At 40.6% G+C, this 23555-nt stretch overlaps 1 protein-coding gene across 1 annotated transcript in view; it reads right to left on the bottom strand.

The window, feature by feature from the left end:
* Positions 1 to 317: 317 nt before the first annotated feature.
* MAP3K21 (mitogen-activated protein kinase kinase kinase 21) overlaps positions 318 to 23555 on the bottom strand; it is a 46933-nt gene continuing 23695 nt past the window's right edge. Inside the window, exons 5-9 of the mRNA XM_008052368.2 lie at positions 21545 to 21667; positions 8421 to 8571; positions 7977 to 8074; positions 4553 to 5332; positions 318 to 1324 (exon numbers count right to left, since the gene is read on the bottom strand). Of these exons, the coding sequence (XP_008050559.1) occupies positions 939 to 1324; positions 4553 to 5332; positions 7977 to 8074; positions 8421 to 8571; positions 21545 to 21667 (1538 nt within the window). The 3' untranslated portion in view covers positions 318 to 938. The remainder of the gene's footprint in view (positions 1325 to 4552; positions 5333 to 7976; positions 8075 to 8420; positions 8572 to 21544; positions 21668 to 23555) is intronic.

Consider the following 23555-nt stretch of genomic DNA (forward strand, 5'->3'; position numbering starts at 1 on the left):
TCTAATGGATAAAATGTTTACAAGTTACATTCAGTAAAACTTTCATAAGTTACATTCAGTAAAATTTCCTCAGAGAGGAAGAAAGATCACTGCATAATGTAGGTGAGAATTGGACATATTTATGATTTTAAGCCTACCTCTACCTCTGAAGTTAGGTAGTTTCTTTCTTTCTTTCTTTGAGTTGAAGTCTCACTCTGTCGCCCAGGCTGGAGTGCAGTGGCACACTCACAGCCACCGCAGCCATGGCTCAGGTGATTCTTTCACCTCAGCCTTCCAAGTAGTTGGAACTTACAGGCATGCGCCACCATGTCTAGCTAATTTTTTTTAAATTTACTGTAGAGATGAGGTCTCATCAAGTTACCCAGGTTGGAAGTTAGGTAGTTTCAACAGGATTGTGTATCTATTTCAGTCATCAGACTTTTTAAATAGACACCTTCACTTACTAATGCCACATTATTCTTACCAAGAAACTCACAGTTCCTTCTTGGCTTTCTGTTACACAAATTTAAAAAAGAAAAGAAAAGAAAAAGGAAAGGAGCGGGGGAAGGAAGAAAGAAGAAAGCAAACAAAAATGGTGCACCTCATTACAATTTCTGCTGTGTACTAATAGTCAACGATATAAAGGAGAAAAAACAAGCGTTAAAACAGTGCTCATGGTAATTCTACCCAGCAGAGTTTTCACTGGTGCACATTTCTTGTTTTACACTTACACGTATTTCAAGTTGCTGGGTAAGAATCCAGTGGGAAAAAACAACAGCGATGGCTATCAGCAATCACATCCATTTTTTGAGACGTTAAGAGCCCCTTACTAATTGAGTAATGTGGCCACAGCTTTTGAAAACACAGCATCTTGAAACAATGCAAAGGTAGAGATGATGTGTTCATTGTTCACCTAACAAAAGAAAAGAAATGCCTGAACCATAGACGGCACTTAGTTTTTAAGACAGAAATTCTTTCTCCAGTTCATATATAGATGGTCGGCTCGTTTTGCTCCTCATTCTGCACAGAGGTACAGTGTTGTCCCTGCTCTGACCGTCCACATCAGCGTCCAGTAACGAAGGCACGTGGAATTGAGTTCTATCCTTGACACCAGGGAAACAGGGAGGGTTCGGTTCTGGACGAGCCACGACACAGGCGGCCTGTGCCGGCTGACACCCTGCTCTCTGAGGGATGGCCTGTGGGGGATCCGACGGGCTCCTCTGCGGGGGAGGGCACGGCCGAGGCGTGAAACTGACAGCTCTGTGTTTCTCAGGCCAGACCTCCCTCGGCAGGGTCCTGTGAGGACCGGGTGAGGAGGCTCCAGTGGCTGAGACAGTTGCACCAGCTGTTTGAGAAAGTCAAGACAGTAGGCAATTAGAAAGATGATGGCTTCTAAAACAATGAATATCAAGGAAAACAATTATGATGGCAGTTCAATGATGTGATCACTTTAAAGCGTACTTCGACAAGAAAAGGTGAGCACAAACCTTTTGCAACTGTTAGGCTAGATATAAAATTCATATATACCTATAAATTTACATATAATTTAGATATATTATACATATTATTTATATGTTTTCTGTTATTTTATATATATTATTTTAGAGATGGGGTCTCACTGTGTCGACCAGGCTTGAGTGAAGTGGCGCAATCATAGCTCACTGCAGCTTTAAACTGGCTTCAAGTGATACTCTTACCGCAGCCTCCTGAGTAGCTGATTGGGCCCAGCTAATTTTTTAAAACGAAATAGTACTTCAAAGTTGGAAAAAATACTTCCACCTATGGAAACTGTATTTGTAAACAAAGCATGTAAGCCAATGAGCATTGTAAGTGTTGTATAAACAGGGTAGCTTTCAAAATGGATGAGATGGTAATAAATTTAAGACTTTTAGAAATGATGGCTAACATTATTAAGTTTAACTTTAGATTATAATTTGAAAAAAATGGTTTTTACACTTTACCTCTTCTCGTTTGTATTGAAGAACTGACTTATTACCACTTTGGTAAATAATTTTATCTTATAAGTAAGATAAAAAGAATAGTTATTAATGTTATTGGTATGCTAGGATTTCTCCATATTCAATTATCAATTACCAAATCCACTGACTTACAAAAGGAGAATAAACCAACTTATCTAAAGACAATGAATAATAATCTGAAAAATATCATGTCTAGTTATAGCATTTAAAGAAAAGAGGTAGAGTAAAAGGTAAAGAGAACGAAAGTAGTTTCTATTTTAATACAGCTTTATAACCAACCCTGGTGTAGCATTTTACAATTTGAAAAGCATTTTTCAAATGCATTACCTCACTTAATACTCATGGTAGATATATGAGGTTATTGTAATCATCTCCATAGACGAAAGAAATAATAGTCAATCTATGCAGCACAGTTAGTGTGCCATCTGACTTTAACCACAATCTTAATAGAGACTGAGGTTAGGTAAGTTTATTATGAGGTAAGTATATTATTATTATCCTCATTTCATCAATGAATAAACTGAGGCACAAAGTGGTTAAGCGATTTGTCCAAGGTCACTCAGCAAATAAGCGACAGAGCAGAGATCTGAACCCAGATAGCTTCCATACTATTAACCAGGACACTACACCATCTTTTAAACATTCAAAGAAGAAAACAGTTTACATAATTTTCTTAGGATCACAAACGTACCAAATGGCACAACTAGAGCCTGAACCTTTGCCCTATGACTACAAATCACTTGTTCTTCCAAAGTAGTTACAGTATCTCCTAAAGGTCAGTACTAAAATGCCCCTACTGGAAATATACCCAGAGGAACTCAAATTATTCTACAAAAAAGATACCTGCACATGTATGTTTGTTGCAGCTCTACTCACAATAGCAAAAACATGGAACCAACCATGTTGCCCATCGAAGTTGAACTGGATAAAAAAAAAAAAAATGTGGTATATATACACAAGAATATTATGCAGACATAAAGAAGGACAAATATATGGACTTTGCAGCAACTTGGATGGATTTGGAGTCGATCATATTCAGTGATTTATCACAGAAACAAAGAACTGAGTTCCATATGTTCTCACTCATAAGCTGACCTTGAACAATTATAATGCTATAAGAAAATGACTGGCAGTAGTGGAAAACTGTCAGGGGAGGAGGGTGGGATTGGCAGTTGTGGGAAACTGCTAGGCGTGGGAGGGGCATACCTCATCAACAAGGGTACCTGCATGATTAATGCTTATATACCTAACCCTGAATTGTACCCCACATCTTTATAATAAATAAATAAAGTGCCACTTAACCCCCAGATATCTCAATGGTGAGTACACTCTAGTACAGAACAGCATAATCCAAACATGTCAATACTCACTGAATTTTAGAAATGGAAAGAACAGCTGTGAGGAAGGGAGAGACACCCTAATACAGCAGACAGAACCCAAGCATAAATCTTGACAATAGTACTTTCTAATTGTGAGCTCTTGGATAATTCATTAATTTTCTCCATGAGTTTCAGTTCCCCTACTTCTGAACAGGAACATGTATATGACAGAGTGCTCATAAAGACTAAGAGACACAAATTTACGTCAAAATGCTTTATCATCTACATAGTGCTGTAGAAATACCAGTGGTTGCCTTCTCACCAAGCCCTTCTCATTTAATGGACTAGAGAAAAATTTATAACAGAATTTGATTTTCCTTTCAGAGTTTCCATATCTGGACATATACCTCTCGGAACTGTTTGGTGTATCATTCAGCAGTAAGGTAATACCTGCTATCATGGGGTGCACTGTGTCCTTAAAAATTCATAGGTTGAAGCCCGAACCCCTAGCACCTCAGAATGTGGTCATCTTTGGGGATAGGGTCTTTACAAAGGGGATTAAGTTAAAACGGCATCATAAGGGTGGGCCCTAATCTCATCTGACTGGTGTCCTTGTAAGAAGAGGAGATGCGGACACAGACGCACACAGAATGAAGACAATTTGAGGATACAGAGAGAAGACGACATCAATAAGCCAAGAAGAAAGGGCTCAGAAGGAACCAACACTGCCCACACCTTGACTCCAAACTTCCAGCCTCCAGAACTGTGAGAAAATAAATGTGTGTTCATTGAGACACCCAGTCTGCTGTACTTTGACATACCAGCCTTAGCAAACTGATACACCTGCTGAACTCAGCTCCAACCTAAACCGAGAATGAAGCCATGTGATGAAGTAGACAAGGTATCACAGGGTTGGTCAGGAAGCAGGTTTAGTTCCAGTTCTCCCACTAAATCACTGCTTCGGATTTTGGGCAAATGATGTGTCTTCTATGTAATGCAAAGGGGTTGGGTAGTTATTCTCCAGGTGCTCTTTCTGCTTTAACATGCTTCTATACGTTGAAGTTACTAAAATTTAATTGCACTTTCCCCAAAATCTAAACTCCTGTTAAATTTTAATCAAATAGGAGAAGGGTAAAATTCAAAGACCTATATTAATAGTAAAAACAAACTATTAAATATCACCACTAGGAAAAGACCAAATCATATCTCCGTGCCACTTCACACACTAATCTCTACAATAGTGTTTTCTACTTTTAGCCAACCTCGGCAACCTACTTGGGGTCTGGCTTCCATCAGACATGGTCCGTCTGTGATGCGAGAGTCTCTCTCTTAAAGACGCACAGGAAGGCACATTCCCACATGTCTGCTCCAAGAAGGGAGGAGACAGGTTTTTCAAGACACTACAATCAGTCTCGAGTCTTGGCATGAGGGCTGGCTCCCGACTACTTCCTGGAATGGCAGAACAAAAGTCTGGAGGGGGCATCTTGGGGTCACAGGTGATAGGTGTGCTGCCCATGGACAGATCTTCACCATCCGTCTGCAGCAAGCACCTGGTGGAGAGAGAAGGCACGGAGAGAAGGCTCAGGGCAGCTGGCGATGGGAGGAAGGGCGGGCCGCCAGCCTCCCCGCCTGTGGACGGCAGCCTCGTGGGAGGACTGGTGCTTCGGCGGGACTTGGAAGCACGCTGGAAGAGTCCCTCTCGCTTCTTCTTTTCTTCCTTGGGCAACGGTTCTTCAGAAGCCTGTGCTTTATTCAGCTCTCTGATATCCAGGCCCAGCGCCACCGATGCCAGCAGGACGGTGCACCCGTACAAAGCTGACTCTGTTTTCTTTCTCTGGAGTGATCTCTTCAGACTATTTGTCGGAGTCACTTGAGGAGAGCCCGAGGCAGAGTTGCCAGAGGTTCCCTCCTCCCAGCTCTCAGCTTCCACCGGGTTCTCCTTCTGACCATCTTTCCCAAGAGGTAGATCAATGTAGGCCTGACTAGGCAATCTTATTTGCTTTGGTTTTCGGTGTTCTAATCCATCAGGGGAAAGTCTTGGCTCTTCACAAGCCCCTAATAAAGGCATAAATACACACATTGAGAACCACTTTATGACAAAAATCATTCAAACTAGATTGTAAAATAAAGCTGACGTTTAATACATATATAAATAATTTAATTATAAGAATACATTTAATAAATAAATATTTCATTTAAATCAAAACACATGCAGTCATCTTCAAGACTCCAAGGCCCTACGACTCAAGATTCCCTGCAGATACACCAGCAAGTAAACCATCTGCTGTTTCCTGTCCTTCAGGACATTACTTTTAATCAGCATCAGTAATAGAAATTATTGTCAGCCGGGCTCGGTGGCTCAGCCTGTCATCCTGCGCCTTTGGGAGGCTGAGGTGAGTGGATGGCCTGAGCCCGCGGGTTTGAGACCTGCTTGGGCAGGCGAGACCTCATCTCTACAACAACAAAACAAAAAAAAAAATAGCTGGGCGTGGTAGCGCGTGCCTGTAATTCCGGCTACTCGGAAGGCTGAGGCGGAAGGATCGCTGGAGCCCAGCAGGCGAGGCTGCGGTGGCCGCACTCCAGTCTGGGCGACCGAGTGAGACTCGAACTCCAAAAAAAAAAAAAGAAAGAAATTATTGTAGAAACAAAGTCATCAAGATACAAAGACGCGCACACATCCATATAGGCACTAAATACGTCACACCAAGTGTCAGGCCGCATTATCTATAGCTTGCCTGTGTGTAAAAGAACCATTAAGTAGCAGATCTGTGGCTCTCAAAGTGTATGGTCTGGACCTTTGGTAGAAATACAAGTTCTTGGCCCACCCCAGACTATGAAATCAGAAAATCTGGGGGTAGAGCCCAGCAGTCTGTGTTTCAGCAAACTTCTACTGAAGTTTGGGGACCACCACAATAGAATAACGTGCTCCAAAGGGGTTACAGAGTCCCAGAGGGTTACAAATCATCCTACCAGTTTAAAAGGAAGCTAAAATTCTTATCATTTATGAGGGAGGATACCCTCCCCCCAGAAAAAACCAGAATTACTTTTTGGAGGGTGGAAGCCCCTCCTAGTACAAGCTTTCCCTTTAGGTAAGTGTTCCAGGAACCCATCAGATCAGCATACCAGCTAGTGGTGTTGTGAGAGGCTGTGTTTGGCATCAGGGAATTTTTTTTTGGAGATTCTTTCAACGCACTTGCCCACTCCATAATGGGTGATTTACACGGACAACCTGTCCATACCCCACTGAGTGTTCAGCAGTTATTGACCCAAAACGTCATGACCCCCGTGCCCCCCCGCCCCGCCCCCGTCACCCTATCTCGCCCCAGGCAGCTTTTCTTTGTTTTCCTGGATGGAAAAAGTCCTCAAAGAGAAATGGTTCGTTCATGTGGAAAAGGTGACACAAAAAACGGCAAAAGTACTAAAAGACACCACAACTGATGAATTCAAAAACTGTTTTGAGTAGTGGAAAAAGCATCTCCATAGGTGGATTGCATCAAACAGAGAGTACTTCGAAGGTGACTGAAGTTTAAACATGTACGAATAAATACACAATTTTTATAAATAAATTCTGGATTTTGGGGGTTGCCCCCTCATATATGCTTAACAATAAATGATCAAATAACAGTCTCCTTAATCTAGTTTCCAAAGCAATCCACAATACAACTTCTAATTTTCCCATCATCGGAACCTATGCTTGACGATTTAGACAATCTGAGATGCTAGACGATCTAGACAATCTAGGATGCTGACTCTTTTCCAAATAAGACTGTGCTCTTCCCACTGGTGCCTTTTGTTCAGGGTACCCTCTTTTTCTTCCATTCAAGATCCTTCTACTCTCTAACGCTGCTTACCTAAGCTCTCTTTCCCTTCATAAAGGAGAAGCTTTCAGCAGGAGAAGCTGAGCCCAGGTAGTGAGTGAAAAAGTGCTTATAAAATTAAGCATAACCCTGATAATAAAGTCAAGAAGTGTATATTTTTAAATTTTGCTAAAAAAAATCTTTAATTTGAACATGGTATTTAAAGGTCCTCTTAAATGGCCATGTATAAAGATCAATTTTCTTTTCTTTCTTAATAACCATGCTTTAAGGTTTTTTTTTTTGGTGAGAAAGCAGGATTTACTGAGAGGACAGAAAAGCTCCCACAATAGGAAGGGACCCGAGGGAGTTGCCCCATCCTTGAAGTTTTTAAATAATTCCATTTCTTCCATGTTTTAATATCTGCATATTGAATATGAATACTGAAAACTGAAAATGAATCAGTGATATATTTACATTCCAACATAAAATTCTCCAAGCAGTAGTTTCCCACTGTCAACCTGCATCATGGGATTTCATCATGTCAACAGGCCAGAAGCCCTAACCCTTACTTAATCTCAGCAGAACTTTCAGGGGATCTGTACTATTACATCTAATATCTCCGACACTAAATTAATGTGGTTCTACATAATTAATTGTGATACTAATTTTTATGATACAGGAGTTACAAATTCCCAAACAACACGTGGAGCTTAATTACTTTCTATCATAAAGATTTGATGGAAAACAACTTTTGAGTTTCTGTAATGCTAGAAGAAAAAAGCTTCCTCATTAGCCTCTGTTCTGCAACATTAATGACCATGAAAGACTATTAAAGCAAAGTTTCAGAGCACTCAGATGCTAAGTCAAACTCAAACAAATTCTGCTTCTTGAAACATATTTACCTGGCTGGTCCACAAACAATGAAGCCAAGGGCATGGTTTTCTGATTTTTTATTAAGAGCGTTGACCAAGGACTGTGACCATCTGAGAGAGGTCTTATCCTACAAGAGAAAGATGTTTATTTTCATATAATAGAACCATATGACATACAAATTAGGTTTTGGTGGATATATGCCAATATTTTCAAGGTAGTAAAGAACACAACGGTGCTTCAAGTTTCAAAGAGCTGATAAAGTAAGTAATCTTAAAGTGAGGCAGAAAAAATATCAGGGAAATATTTTAACTGCTTAACTAAATAATAATTTAGTATGATAAACTCGCCCTAGAATAAATTAATATCATATATCTCTGTATTATACTTGCTCCTTAGAAAAGAACTCTTGAGATATTAACACAGACACTATTTACCACAGTACCCAATGGACACCACAAATGCAACACATGTACCTTTCTTTGCAATCAGTTCTTTCTTTCATTTGAATGGAATTTGGTCCCCATGTACAACCTTTCTTCTTAAAATTTCTTTTTACATCTTCAAATTCCTCTTGTCGAAAGACTGTGTTTCTTCCCCAGGTTTTATTGCTTTCATCTGAAGTCACTAAACAGAGTACCATCATGAACCAATGTCAGAGATGCTAAAATTGTTAACAAAATCAAACCAGTTATGAAACTACCTTACTCAGAACATGAAAACAAAGAAGTAATTATTTATTTCATCCAATCTCAGGCAAGTTTTTCTAATCAGAAAAAATAGCAAGAAAAGAAGAGTATGTTAACAGAAAAGATACAAATTCAAGATAAACTAGCAGTAAAGATCAAATTACTTAACTATTTATTTAAAATTTAGCGGCCAGGCTCGGTGGCTCAGCCTGTAACCCCACGCTTTGGGAGGCCGAGGTGAGTGAATTGCCTGAGCCCGTGGGTTCGAGACCCGCCTAGGCAACTTGGTGAGACTTCATCTCTACAATAAATCAAAAAAATTAGCCGGGCGTGGTAGTGTGCGCCTGTAGTTCCAGCTACCTGGAAGGCTGAGGCGGAAGGATCGCCGGAGCCCAGCAGGTTGAGGCTGCGGTGGCCAGGAGTGGCCACTGCCCTCCAGCCTGGGCAACAGAGTGAGACTCCAACTCAAAAAAAAAAAAAAAATTAGCAACAGTTAGAATTTCATTTTAATTGGGAAAAAACAGACAAATTGAACATTGAACTTAAAATAAGCTTACTACCCCAATGTCTTTACCAAATCAATTAAAGTTTTAAACTTTTAAGGCATACATGTATATTTTTAAATTGTAATTTTAACTAATTTTTCATTTTTCGTAATTTTGCTCAATCATCATAACACTTTGGCTACAGTTGCTTTTTAAAATTTGAAAATGCTTAACAGTTTTCTGTATCTTGAGTTTCTCCCCTCCCACACAGGATGGTGTATATGTTTAATATCCACATTTTGCTAAACACTTATATGCTATCCCTCTATCTTCTAAGTGCACTTAAAACTGATTTGGAAATCACTGGGGGAAATTGCTGTTATTGCTAATCTAGGAAATAAAAAAATCTGAAACATACTAGATGTTCTTAAAACAGTGTGAAAGATTATGAGCTGCTTACACCGCAACATATTCTGTGGTCATAAAAAATGAGACAGATACTAAAATGATGCATAATGTTTATATTATAGTTAATGCTACATACAACACTTTATTCAAAATTACATGTCTGTGCATATGTGTAAATACAAACATATGTACACAGAGAAGTCAATAAATACAGAGATGAAGAGGGCTACTTAGGCTGAGTGGAAAATTTAGTGTGGGGGTCAATAATAGCTGACTGAAAACATCACACGATTACAGCTCTCAGAGAAAGAAACCTAGATGTAGGAGCGAACGTAGGAATTTGCGGGACCATCTGAAAACCCAAGCTGAGGTCTATCAGATGGTCACCTGGGTTACGGAGGACAGACAGTTCCAAGCCCAGGACACCCCTAGAAGTGGCCCAGACCTCAGAGGCAGAAGCAGTAAGTGAAAGCAACAGCTTTTCTTCTTTGCACACCTCGTGTAAGCCTCTGCAGTTTCAGACAAGGGAGAAACCACCAGGCCCTCTCCCCATGCCCCTATAACACCTGCGGGGTGCAGAGGGCTGCCCTAATAGATAGAGGCACTGGTAGTATACACATAGATCCCAGAAAAGTCCAGTTCCCAGGAGCCCCGTGCTGTGGCCACTGAGCCCCTCACAAAGAGGCTCAGCAGGAAACACCCTTTCGGGGTGGCCTGTATTCTTTTCTTCCCCAGCACCCAGCAGGGGCAAGGCGACCACTCTGGGGACGGTTCTCCAGCTCTGCAGCTATTGTGGCCTCCAGTTAGGGCTGCAGACGCTGCTTGTCCTGTAGGGCTGCAATTGTTGCCATAGCCCCTCCCACAGAGCAGCAGGGAGTCTAAGAGGTGGGGTACCTCTCCACCCTGTGGCCCAGCCCACCTGTGAGCTGAGGGCCAGATGTTGATAACAACCTTACTTCTGCCCCTGGGCAAAAGGGACAATTGCTGCCAGACAGGAGGCGGCCACACACCCCAACAACACTTGGGCCAGAGGACAGCTACAGGGTCCTTCGTGACCACCTGCAAATCCTGCTGTCCAGACACAAGGTCTGAGGAGGAGTATGCAAGAACTCCATCAAGCACCCAGACATCTTTGCTGGAAGGAAGGAACAGCCTCTGAAATAGAGGGAAGGTCTCTCGCGTTCCCACCAGATGGCGACAGTGAAGCCATTCCAGTCGGTTTCCCTCAGTGCACCACTATTCCTGCCACCACTGCCCTTCACAGACAAGCCAGAGAAGGGAGGTTCGTCTCAATAAATAAAAATAAATAAAGCAGTACAAACTGCCACCCCAACAGTAGCTACCTTATCTAATAAAAATAACAAAAAACCCGAAACAGTCTGCCCTCACCGATGAGGAAGCAGCAGCAAAAAAAACACCAGCAATCTCCAAAGCCTTAACAAGTCAATACCCACAAAAGGACTTTCCAGATCCCAAGCAAAGGAACTCATCTGGAATGACCCATCCCTAATAACAGACATAGAATTCAGACCGTGGATGACAAAGACACTCAACAAGAGCCATAACAAGTGGGGACATAGATTATCCGGGCCATGGAAACAACATAGGATGTGAAAACTGAGCCGGCCATTCTAAGAAAGGACTAATCTGAACTTCTGGAAATGAAGAATTCTCTCCTGGAATTTCAAAACAAAATAGCAACCCTCAACAGCAGAAAAAGCCAGGAAGAGGAAAGAATCTCAGAGGTAGGGGACTGAATTATTGAACTAACCCAGTCTGACAAAAACAAAGAGAAAAGACTTAGACAAAAATGAGCAAAACCTAGGAGAGATCTGGAATTATGTAAAGAGACCAAATCTATGGCTTACTGGCATCCCTGAGAGAGGAGGGGAAACTGAAACACTCTGGAACAAGCCTTCCAAAATGTCATCTAAGAAAATTTCCTCTATCTTGCTAAGGAGGCAGCCATGTAGCCACAACAGAGTCAGAGAATTCCTGTGAGGTATTATATGAGAAGACCATGGCCAAGGCACCTAATAGCCCACAAGGGGAGCGTGAAAAAAAAAAAATCCTAAAGGCAGCTAGAGAGAAGGACAGACCACTTACCAAGGAAGACTCATCAGAACTGCAGTAGATGTCTCAACAGAAACCTTACAAGCCAGAAGGGATTAGGGTCCCATCTTTAACATTCTTAGAGAAAGGCAATTCCAGCCAAGAATTTCTTATCCTGTCAAGCTAAGCTTCATGAATGAAGGAAAATTAAAATCCTCCCCAGACATTCCATCTCTAAGAGAATATACCACTTCCAGACCAGCCTTTCAGGAGATGGTTAAGAATGTTCTAAGTACAGAAACAAAAGAATGGTTCCATCCATCTGTAAAAGCACAGGTAAGCACACGGTTTACAGACTATACGAGTCAACCAAAGAAAACTAAAAAGCAAAACAGACTCTTAACAGCACTATGACAGGAACAAACTCCCATTTATCAATATGAATTATTTGCGCTCAGAGACATCTCACGGATAACCAACCAGCAACTGAACCACGTTTTTGATGAAAAAGTGAAAAATAAATTGCTTCATATTAAGTAGTATAGCGCTGAAATCAGTTATTCTATTTTAATGACATCTGGCTTATAATGGAATTTCGGACACTGAGAAACGTATGACAAAAAAAATCAAAATTTTATGTCTTATACTTTTCTAACATGGTAACATGTGAAACAGTCACTGAAAGCATTGCAGGTTCATTGATACATGTTGTGCAATAGCAATTTGTCTTCCATCTTCCATCTGGTGTTTTACTATTTGAGTAGACAGCGCAGTCTCATTTTCTTCCTCCCACATTAATAATACGTAATTTATTGTCTAGTCTGTCATTCAAAGATGATGTAGAAAGACGCATTTGTGATTCCTAAAAACCACAAAGATGAGTCTAAATCTAACTCATCTTCGCTGCTGCTTGTATTATAACTTTTGCTTTTGTCTTTTTGTTTTGCCATTGCTCGGCAAGCTAAATAAATGGATAAAAAATTTCTAATTGTAAATTAATGAAACGAAACTTATCAAAAGAATATTACTTTTCCAATTTTACTTTTCCGACTTACTGCAGACAGATATATTCAATCTGTGCTGTCCTGCCTGGGCAACTTGGCGAGACCTCATCTCCACAATAAATCAAAAACTAGCCGGGCATGGTAGCACGCGCCAGTAGTTCCGGCTACTCGGAAGGCTGAGACGGAAGGATCGCCGGGGCCCAGCAGGTCGAGGCTGCGGTGGCCGGGAGCGGCCGCTGCACTCCCGTCTGGGCGACAGAGTGAGACTCCAACTCAAAAAAAAAAATAAAAGCATACTTCAATACTTCAACTTCGAAAGTGCCCTTCCTTTAAGGTTACAATAACTTGCTTATCTATCTGTTCAATTTATGCCCTATGATACAAGGGGTCCACCCACAGCTGTCTTTCTCATACAAACACTCTTTATTGTTACCTTCTGTTACAAAGAAGTGTCAGCACCACTGTGAAAGCACTTCACACATTCTTTTTCTACTTGATATCAGCTGATGTTTTAAAAGTGTATCTCAGTATATATTCCATCACTTTATTTGCTTTTTTTTGGTGCAATTTGAATAGAAAACTTTAAGGAAACATACAGTTTTGAAAAATTTGCATTTGCATAAGGTTGTCCTGTATAGTCACCAACAATCTCTTTATGACCCCTGAGAAGGGACATCCATGTGGTTTGCGAGATTTACAATGTCCCCTCAGAGGAAATATATGAGTTCAAAGGGTTAACTTGAATGTGAATGGACTGAATGTGCCACTCAAACGGCACAGAGTGGCAAATTGGATAAAGAAGCATCTGTCATCCTTCTGTTGTCTTCAGGAAACCCATCTCACTGCAAGTGACACCCACAAGGTAAAGGACTGAAGAAAGTTCTACCAGGCAAATAGAAAACAAAAAAGAGCAGGAAAAGCTATTCTTGTATCAGACAAAACAGACCAAGTCAACAAAAGTTAAAAAGGACACTGAAGGACACTACACAGTGATAACAGGCTCAATCAACCAACTAGAAATATCCACCCTGAATATATATGTACACAGTGCAGCAGCCCCCAGATTTAGAAGACATTTGCTAGTCAAACTGAAAGAGAACACAGACAGCCACACAGTTATACTTGGAGACTTTAATAATCTGCTAACAGCCTTGGACAGATCTCATCAAGGCAAAAAACTAAAAGGAAACTTGAAACTTTAACTCAATACCCAAGTAACTGGACCTAACAGACATCTACAGAAAACTTCACCCAACAACCACAGAATATATATTCTTCTCATCAGCACATGGAACATACTCCAACCACATACTCAGACATAAATAAAGCGTGAACCCATTTCAAAAGGTCAAAATCATACCAAGCATCTCCTCAGACCATCGTGGAATAAACATAAACATCATCATCAACAGGAACCCCCCCTTCCCCCAAATATGCAAATATATGGAAATTAAACATGCTTCGGAATGGCTCTTGTGTCAACATGAAAATGAAGGCAGAAACAGAAGATTCCTAAAAACAAATGAAAACAAAGACACAACACACCAAAACCTGTGGGTATGACAAAAGTGGTGCTGAAAGAGAAGTTTATAGCATTGCACCCACATATCAAGGAAGTCGAGGGATTTCAAGTAAACAGGCTAACAGGCACCTAAGGAAGTTGGAAAGACAGAATTAGTAGAAAAATGAAAATCACTAAAGTCACAGCTAAATGAAACCAAAAAAAAAAAATACAAAGGATCAATGGATGAAAAGCTGGCTCTTTAAAAGGATAAGTAAGATTGACAGACCTGTGGCAAAATTAATTTTTAAAAATTATTTATTTATTTTTTATTGTTTTGAGTTGGAGTCTCACTCTGTCACTCAGACTGAAGTGCAGTGGCCGCTCCCGGTCACCACAGCCTCTACCTGCTGGGCTCCGGCGATCCTTCCGCCTCAGCCTTCCAAGTAGCTGGAACTACAGGCGTGCACTACCACGCCCGACTGATTTTTTGATTTATTGTAGAGATGAGGTCTCACTGCCCAGGCAGGTCTCGAACCCGCGGGCTCAGGCAATCCACTCACGTCAGCCTTCCAAAGTGCTGGGATTACAGGCCGAGCCACCGAGCCTGGCTTAATTTTTTTTTTTAAAGACAGAGAAAAATTGAATAACAATTAGAAATAAATCAGGCAATATTACAACTGACCCTGAAGAAATACAAAAGATTATCAGAGATTACTATAAACATTCCTATGGGAATAAACTAGAAAATCTGGAGGTAATAGAGGAATTCATGGCATCACATAACCTTCCAGGATTGAAACAGGAAGAAACTGAAACCCTAAACAGATCAAAAACAATCGACAAAATAAACTCAGTAATAAGAAACCTCCTTATCAAACAAAAAACAAACAAAAACTCTGGGTCAGATGGTTTCTATAAGATGTGCAAGGAAAAACTGATACCAAATTTATTGAAGGAATTCTCTCTAACTTATTCTATAAAGCCAATATCGTCCTGATATCCCAAAATGACAATGACACACAAAGGAAAGGAAACTATAGGCCTATTTTCCTGATGAACATAGATGCAAAATTTCTCAATAATATTCTAGCAAATCCCATCAACAGCACATTTTAATGATCATCCATCATGACTACATAGGCTTCCTTCTCAGGATACAAGGATGGTTCAAATACACAAATCAATAAACATAATCCATCACATAAACAGATGTAAAACCAAGAACCACATGATAATCTCATTAAATACAGAAAAATCCACCATCTCTTCTTCATAAAAATCCTCAAACACCTAGGCATCGAAGGAACATTCCTCAAAATAATAAGAGCCATCTATGTGACAAACCTACAGCCAACATCATACTTAATGGATAGAAATTGGAAACATTTCTTCTAAGGACCAGAACAAGACAAAGGTGTCTGCTCATACCCCTCCTATTTAACATAGTACTAGAAATTCCAGCCAGAGCAATCAGGCAGGAGAAAGAAATTAGGGGTATCCAAATAGAAGAAGAGGAAGCTAAATCATCCCTCTTTGCAGAAGATATGGCTCTATACTTAGAAAACCCTAGAGAATCTGTCAAAAATCTTCTTGCACTGATAAATGACTTAAGTAAAGTCTCAGATTATAAAATCAATGCACAAAAAACAGTTGCATTTCTCTACACCAGCAAGAAGCAGGTTGAGAACTAAATAAAAAACACAACAACCACTCACAATACTCACACACACACAAACACATACACACAAACACACAAATACCTCAGCATCCATCTAGCCAAAGAGTTGAAAGAACTTTACAGTGAGAACGACAAAATACTGCTCAAAGAAAGCAGACTCTTTAAAAGAAAAAAGAAAATGCTCAACTTATTAAAAGATACTGTAACTGATAAAAAGAAAAGAAAGCAAGGACAACACAAACAAATGGAAGAACATCTCATGCTCATGGATTAGAAGAATCAATATCGTCAAGATGTCCATCCTACCCAAGGCAATAACAGATTCAATGCAATCCCTGTCAAATTACCAGTATCACTTTTCACAGATCTAGAAAAGACAACACAGGAATTCATATGGAAGCAAAAAAGAGCCCGAATAGCTAAAGCAATCATCAGCCATCAGCAAAAAGAACAAAGCTGGAAGCATCACACTTTCAGACATCAAACTTTACTACAAGGCTATAGTAACCAAGACAGCATTACCACAAAAACAAACACATAGACCAAGAGAACAGGAAAGAGAATACAGAAATAAAACCACAGATCTTCAACCAACTCATCTTTGACAGAGCTAACAAAAAGAAAAAGCACTGGGGAAAAGAAATATCTGGCAAATAGTGCTGGGAAAAGTGGCTAATCACATGCAGAAGAGAGAAACGGAACCCCTACCTGTTAGCATATACAAAAGTTAACTCAAAATGAATCAAGGACTTAAATGTGAAACCTCAAACTATAAGAATCTTAAAAGAAAACGAAGGGAACACCCTCTTGAACATCAGAGTAGGCAGTGAGTCCATGGCATGGCAAAGTCCTCAAAAGCAAATGTAGCAAAAGCTAAAACTGACAGGTATACCTTATTAAGCTAAAAAGTTTTTGCACAGAAAAAGAAGCCATCAAGAGAGTAAAGAGATAACCTACAGAAAAGAAAAAAAATATTTTCAAGCTATGCATCTAACAATGGTCTAATATCCAGGATGTATAAGGAACTCAAATGAATTGACAGAAAAAATAAACAAGTCCTCCATTAAAAGCCGGGCTCGGTGGCTCAGCCTCTAATCCCGCACCTTTGGGAGGCTGAGGTGAGTGGATTGCCTGAGCCCGCGGGTTCGAGACCCGCCTGGGCAAGTGAGACCTCATCTCTACAATAAATCAAAAAGGGGTTGGGCATGGTGGCACACACCTGTAATTCCGGCTACTTAGAAGGCTGAGGTGGAAGGATCGCCGGAGCCCAGCAGGTCGAGCCTGTGGTGACCGGGAGCAGCCACTGCACTACAGTCTGGGCGACAGAGTGAGACTCCAACTTAAAAAAAAAAAAGTACTTTATAGCCGGGCTCGGTGGCTCAGCCTGTAATCCTGCGCTTTGGGAGGCTGAGGTGAGTGAATTGCCTGAGCCCGCGGGTTCGAGACCCGCCTGGGCAACTTGGTGAGACCTCATCTCTACAATAAATCAAAAAATGAGCCGGGCGTGGTAGGGCGCGCCTGTAGTTCCAGCTACTTGGAAGGCTGAGGCGGAAGGATCGCCGGAGCCCAGCAGGTTGAGGCTGCGGTGGCCGGGAGCGGCCACTGCACTCTAGTCTGAGCGACAGAGTGAGGCTCCAACTCAAAAAAAAAAAAAGTACTTTATAATGTAGTGTCATAAAACAGACACTTCTCAAAGGAAGATATCTAAGAAACAAACAAGACAAAATGCTCAGCTTCACTAGAAATCAGAGAAAATCAAATCAAAACTACAATGAGATACCACCACCTCGCACTGTCAGAATGGTTATCATTAGAAAGTCAAAAAACAGGTGCTGGTGTGTCTGTGGAGAAAAGGGATCACTCTTGCACTTTTGGTGAGAATGTAAACTATTTCAACCTTTGTGGAAGCAGTGTGGTGTTTCCTCAAACTATAAATTGAGCTACCATATGATCCAGGAAGCTCGCTTTTGTGAATATACCCAGAGGAGCATTAAACTGCTCTATCAAAGAGACCTGCACATATATGTTCACTGCAGCACTATTCACAATAGCAAAAATCATGGAAGCAACCCAGATGCCCAATGAAAGTGGACTGATATAGAAAATGTAGTGCATATACACGATGGAATACCACACAACCATAAAGAAGAATAAAATCATGTCATCTGCAGCAATATGGATGCAGCTAGAGACCGTCATTCTAAGGGAACTATCACAGGAAAAAAACCCTGAATATTGCATATTCTCGCTCGTAAGCGGGTCCAAAACACTGGGCATGTGAGCACAAAAGCAGAAACAGCAAACACCGGGCACTGCAAAAGGAGGGAGGAAGAGGGGATGACACAGTCGTCCATCAGGGACCATGTCCACTAGCAGGGAGAGTGGGCTCACCAGAAACCCAAACCTCACCTGCACGCACTTGATTTATGTAGCAAACCCCCCGAGAGATCACCCCTCCAACTCTCAAATAACTATGAAAATTTAATGTCTTTATATTGTTTTTTAAAACAAGACACATTTCAAGTGATGCTTGATTTCGTCGGTACGTTTCAGTATTTTCCACATTTTAAAATTCACGTGTGGGTATGTGGATGTCTGCACATATAAATGTAGATGCTTGCATAAGTGTATGTGGGTATGTGTTGCACAATCTTGAAGAAGTTGCTGTTCGCTCTTTTTGCTAAAAGAGTTTTTACAGTAGAACTAGAGAGGGATGAATCAGCAGTTTTCATTTAAATGAGGGTAACAGAGCAGGAAAAGGCTGGGGGTTATCAGACCCCCGTTTATCTTGGCTACCTGACTTACCCACCTACCCACCTGAGCTGCCAGAGCTATCTTACAGTCTCTTGGCTTTCATTTCCTCACGTCTTCCGCCCCTCCCATTTCCCCCTTCTAGATATGCTGTGGAATTTTATCTTTTGTTTCAACAGTTATTGAACTTTTACTGTGCTAAAAAGCTAGAAGGGAGGGTTTAGAGTCTACACTTTAGAAATGTGTCTGAATCCAGCTTCACCACTTTGTAGCTATTGATTTGGATCAAGTTTTGTGACTTTTCTGCCTCAACTGGGGATCACAATGGTATCCACTGTATGAGACTACTTTCAGAACTGAATGGTTACGACATGGAAACAGCTTAGAATAGTGCCCCCAACGCAGTAAGTTCTTGGAGGAATGTTAACTGTTCTTACAACTGGGTCACAAGGCCTCTGCCTTCATGGAGATTTTGGTTTAATATCTACCTCCCCCAACCCACCACTGACTTGTCATCACTATGTTCCGTGAGCAGAAGCATCTTTGTTTTTATTTGTTATGCAGGGTGATAAGTACAATGGGGTGGAATGGGGAAGGGTTACTGATATTTTCAGCTTGGATCACCTCTTTGGAAAACAAATTTACTGTTCATTGTGATACTCTATTACTGGAAAATACGTCAAGGATATATAATGGCAGCGGGGTCTTGAAATATCAGGTGGCCACACGATTGACTTTTCTGCTTTTCAATTCTGTCCAACAAGAGGGGAAAGGCATGCTTTTGTCCTGGTTCTAAGACTTCCACAGTGAGACTATACCTTGAAAGCTGAAATTCCCAGAGGATCAGTAAACTCAATCATTCTTATTTTCAAAGAGAAGTGTGTGCTAAATATGATACAATAATAACTGTTATTAGAGTAAACCAGAGGTAGGTATAAGAAGAAAATAAATATTTTGCGCAAATATCAGATGGTGCTCTGCATATCAGATAATGATTCTTTGCATGATGGTGAAATAGTCACCTTTTTATCCAAAGTCATGCTAACACCCTAAGGCCCTTTACTTTGGTATTCTGTAAAGAATCTTTAGGGCATCTATCTTTCTTGTACAGTTTTACTGAGATGATTCCCATAATTCTCAATACATATAATGACCCCCTTCCTTCAGTCTCAGATGTTTTTTTGCTTCTTGCAATGTTTTCATAATCAATTTTTCTCAAGTTTATGTACATTTCCCATCTTTGGGCCCAGGGGAAATGTACCAGATAACCTCTCCAACTTCCAGTGAAAAGAAGCCCACTTTCCTAAGCCAGAGGTACACATAAATGCCCCCCGATGCACCTGAGAAACACATAGTCTTCAAAGTGAATATATGCTCATGCAATGAAAGGCAGACAATAGCAAGAGACCTTAAAGCCAGAAGCAGTTTCTGAGCAATAACAACGATCTGAATGATGATCCTAATAATGGTCAGCATATACAGAGCTCTCACCCCATGCCAGGTACTGTCCTGATTGCTTGCTATACAGTTCGCTCCTTTAAACCACTATCATCACCGATTCACAGAAACGAAATCTGGAGCTTGATGAGGGTAGGGAACCTGTCCCGGATCATAGGTGGTAGAGCCAGAGCCTGGACCCAATCCTAGACAGGTGGCTCCAGAGGCCATGTTCAACTGCACCTTCTCCTGAAGCGTGGACACAAGGGGACTTCCCAGCAAGCCAGTGACACAGACGCGAAGAGGAGGCTTTCAAACTTTCAAGGTCCGAAGGAAGACAAGACCCAGGTTAGAGAACAGAAGCCCACAGTTCCTACACATTAAGCTGGCCCTGTTGGAATGCCTGGGATGAATTGTTTTCACCATTGCTTCTGGGAATGGATGTCAAGGAAGCGCTTCCGTAAGCTGGTGTGATGACACCTCGGCCGGACAGGGATTTACTTGAAAAGTGCCAAAAGTATTCACTTTAACAGTAAAAATGCTGGGCCCAACCAGGCCTGCCCAGAAGTGAGGAAGTATTCCCAAGGGCACAAGGTGAAGACACAAGGAAGAGAGCAGGGGAACGGCTGGGCAAAAGCAGAGACACCAACCATGGCTTTCTCTCTGCTCGTCCCTTCACGAGTTGGGAGACCAGCCCTGAGGCCCTTACTCTGCCTAAGCAAAGGCAAGGTCCAAAAGATGGCTTTAGAAAAACGCATTCTCGGAAAAACAAATCAGTGGTCATAGAAGATGGTCCCTTAAATTCTATGACAATAGCCTCATTTAGATTCCATTTCACTATACTGTGAGGATTCTGGTGTCTGGGAACTCGCAAAAGAAATCTCAGCTGGTGCCAAGGTCTTCAAAACCAAAAGGGGGGGGGGAAAGGAAATTTGGTTCTCATTAGAGAATTCTTTTGGAATTTTTTTTCTCTTTTGCTTAGCCTACTTTTGAAATTTATTTGGACTCATCTTTGAAAAACAATCAACAATTTTATTTCATCCCATTAAACTCTGGTTCTGGACCTAACAAAAACTCTCGCAGTACAAATAAAGGTGTTAGGCAAAACCACTGTTTCCTCCAGGCTGGATACTCATTCCAAAACCAAAACACTATGAGGAATTTTGAAGTACTAGGTTGGTCAAGCCTAAAGTGAAGCTAAATCCCCAAAAGCAAAATATTTCTTTTCTCACAAAACAAGGAAACAAATAGAAGTAATCCTGAATTCCTGATTTCATTTTTCAAAGTGACTGATGACATAATTGAGGTTAAGCTAATTTTGCATGCAAGCGTTTCACAAAGTATTTCCAGAGGTGGTATTTCACTTTCTACTCTGAGGCCTGGTCATATCAAAATTCGTTTCTTGTGCATATGAGAAAATCAGACGAAGAAACCTAAGGCCAGATCTTCCGAATAGTTGTGGCACCTGTGAAATGTCCCGTACTCACAACGTGCTATAAAATCACGGCTGCTCAATTTGAATCCAGGCCAAGTAAACGACAGAAATAAACACAGAAGCCCCTTCCCCCACTCCTGGTGGAGAGAAAGCTCACACTGAATGGCTCGGAGTCGGGGCATCATCGTGGGGCTGCTTGGGGGACTGGAACTGCTGCTGTTTAGACTTCTCCGTTTGTCCAGGTTGGGAGAGGCCTGCACGGTTATCTTGTGCTGGAAATCTGTCAGATACAAAAAAAATAAATAAATAAGCAAGAACTGATATTTCACGGTTTTAAGCTGGTTTCATAGCCAAGTCTTTTTAACACACAGCAATAAAAGAAAAGCACGCCAGGCAGTAACTATAAAGTATATTCATCATCTGTTTCTTACTTTGGTTTCTTACTTGTCAGGGTTCAAGTTGACAAATAAGGACTCAGAACGTATATGTCAGGTACAGTGAGACACACACAGAAAAATAAAATAGAACCAAATCCTCGGAGAGCTTGCAATTTTCTGGGAAGAGAGTTACCTGCATTCAGTCTGAGACAGTTAAAAAAAACAAAATTGAAATAGAAGATCCCGAGTTTAAATGAATCCTTGTTCTGTCACTAACAAACCATGGGCTTCAAACCAGCCAGGAGCCCTTCTGTGCCTCTCCTTCTTACCTGTTAAGTGGGAACAATGATATTTCACACAGTTGTGGTGGTGATTAAAATAGAAAATGTAGGCTAAAAGTACTTTGTGGTCAAGGCACTCTACTCATACAGCAGAGATATGCCAAGAACTATCATAATATATGGAAGAAAAAGCAGTATTAAAAGAGGGAAGAGAAAAACTTTGTGAACTATCAGGAAAATTATAAAAAACCTTGGACACAGCTAAAAGACATTGCTGAGTGTTCCTTCAGTGCAGTGCTGAGCTTAACCTTTGATTAACTGCTTTTCTACTGACGGGGTTATTTTTAGAACTAGGTTGAGGCAGAGGTTAACTTGGGGATGTTGTCTGTTGATGATGTAAAAAATTCTGTCTATGAAAAAGACAATCCCAAAGGTTACAGTTTATTGCCATATTGGGCATTAAGCAGGTTTGTATTTAACCCAGCAATCTAACCCCAACATTCCTTTATTAAATTGCCCATAAATACCTTGCTTCTCAAATTCTTATTTGAACTGGTGTTATTTAGTCCCTCATTAATTAATGAGTTTAATAAAATGTTTGACACATGCTCACTCCATATTTGCAAGAAAGCTATAATTTACATTTCTGAAAATTATACATTAAAGAACTTTAATGAACCACCTGGCATTTGAAAAGAAGAGGATCTGGAATCTGGTACACATCTATCTAATTATGCACGCTAGAAATCTGAAATTTTTTCCTGATACTGTCTTCTCCTTACGTATCTATCAAGTACAAAATATCTGGTAAACTCTAAGATATATTTTCTTCTTATAGTTATAGTAGATAAATTTATATTCCAGATTCTAGACTTGGTAAATTTGTCTTTGAATTCTACTTCTACCACTTACTAGTCATGTGAAAGTACCTTAACCTTTTAAAGCTCCAGTATCTTCATGTATACATTAAAAAAAATTATTCTTATTTCATAGGACTGCTACAAAAAAAATTAAGTACAAAGTATAAAAAGTATCAGCACTCAGGACATAGTAAATGCTCAGTTTTTTGTTAGTATTCTCTCCATCTCCACTGCCACCATCATTCCACGTCTAGGCTGCTATAATTTCCTGTATGCATCTTTCTGCATCCACAATGGACTCCTCAAGTCTGCCATACAGAAGCTAGATGCATTGGGGAAAATAGTATTGATATATAACAGTTGCACATATTTTTAGGGAGCATGTGATATTCTGACACCTGTATACAATGTGAAGCGATCAAGTCAGGGTGACAGGATATCCATAACCTAAAACAATTACTTTTCTTTGTGTTGGGAATGTGACCGTTCTCTTCTGGTTCTTTTGAAATATGTAATGAATTACTGTGAGCAATAATTTTCCTACTGCACTATCAAATAGGAGAAGCTACTCCTTCCATCTTTCTGTCTTCTCTTTATCCGACTTTCCTTTTCCTCCTCTTCCTCCCTTCCTTCCCCAGCCTCTGATAACC

The sequence above is a fragment of the Carlito syrichta genome, unplaced genomic scaffold (genome assembly GCF_000164805.1).
Source record: "Carlito syrichta isolate Samal-C Ts95f unplaced genomic scaffold, Tarsius_syrichta-2.0.1 Scaffold273707, whole genome shotgun sequence".
In the NCBI taxonomy this organism is placed as follows: domain Eukaryota; kingdom Metazoa; phylum Chordata; class Mammalia; order Primates; family Tarsiidae; genus Carlito; species Carlito syrichta.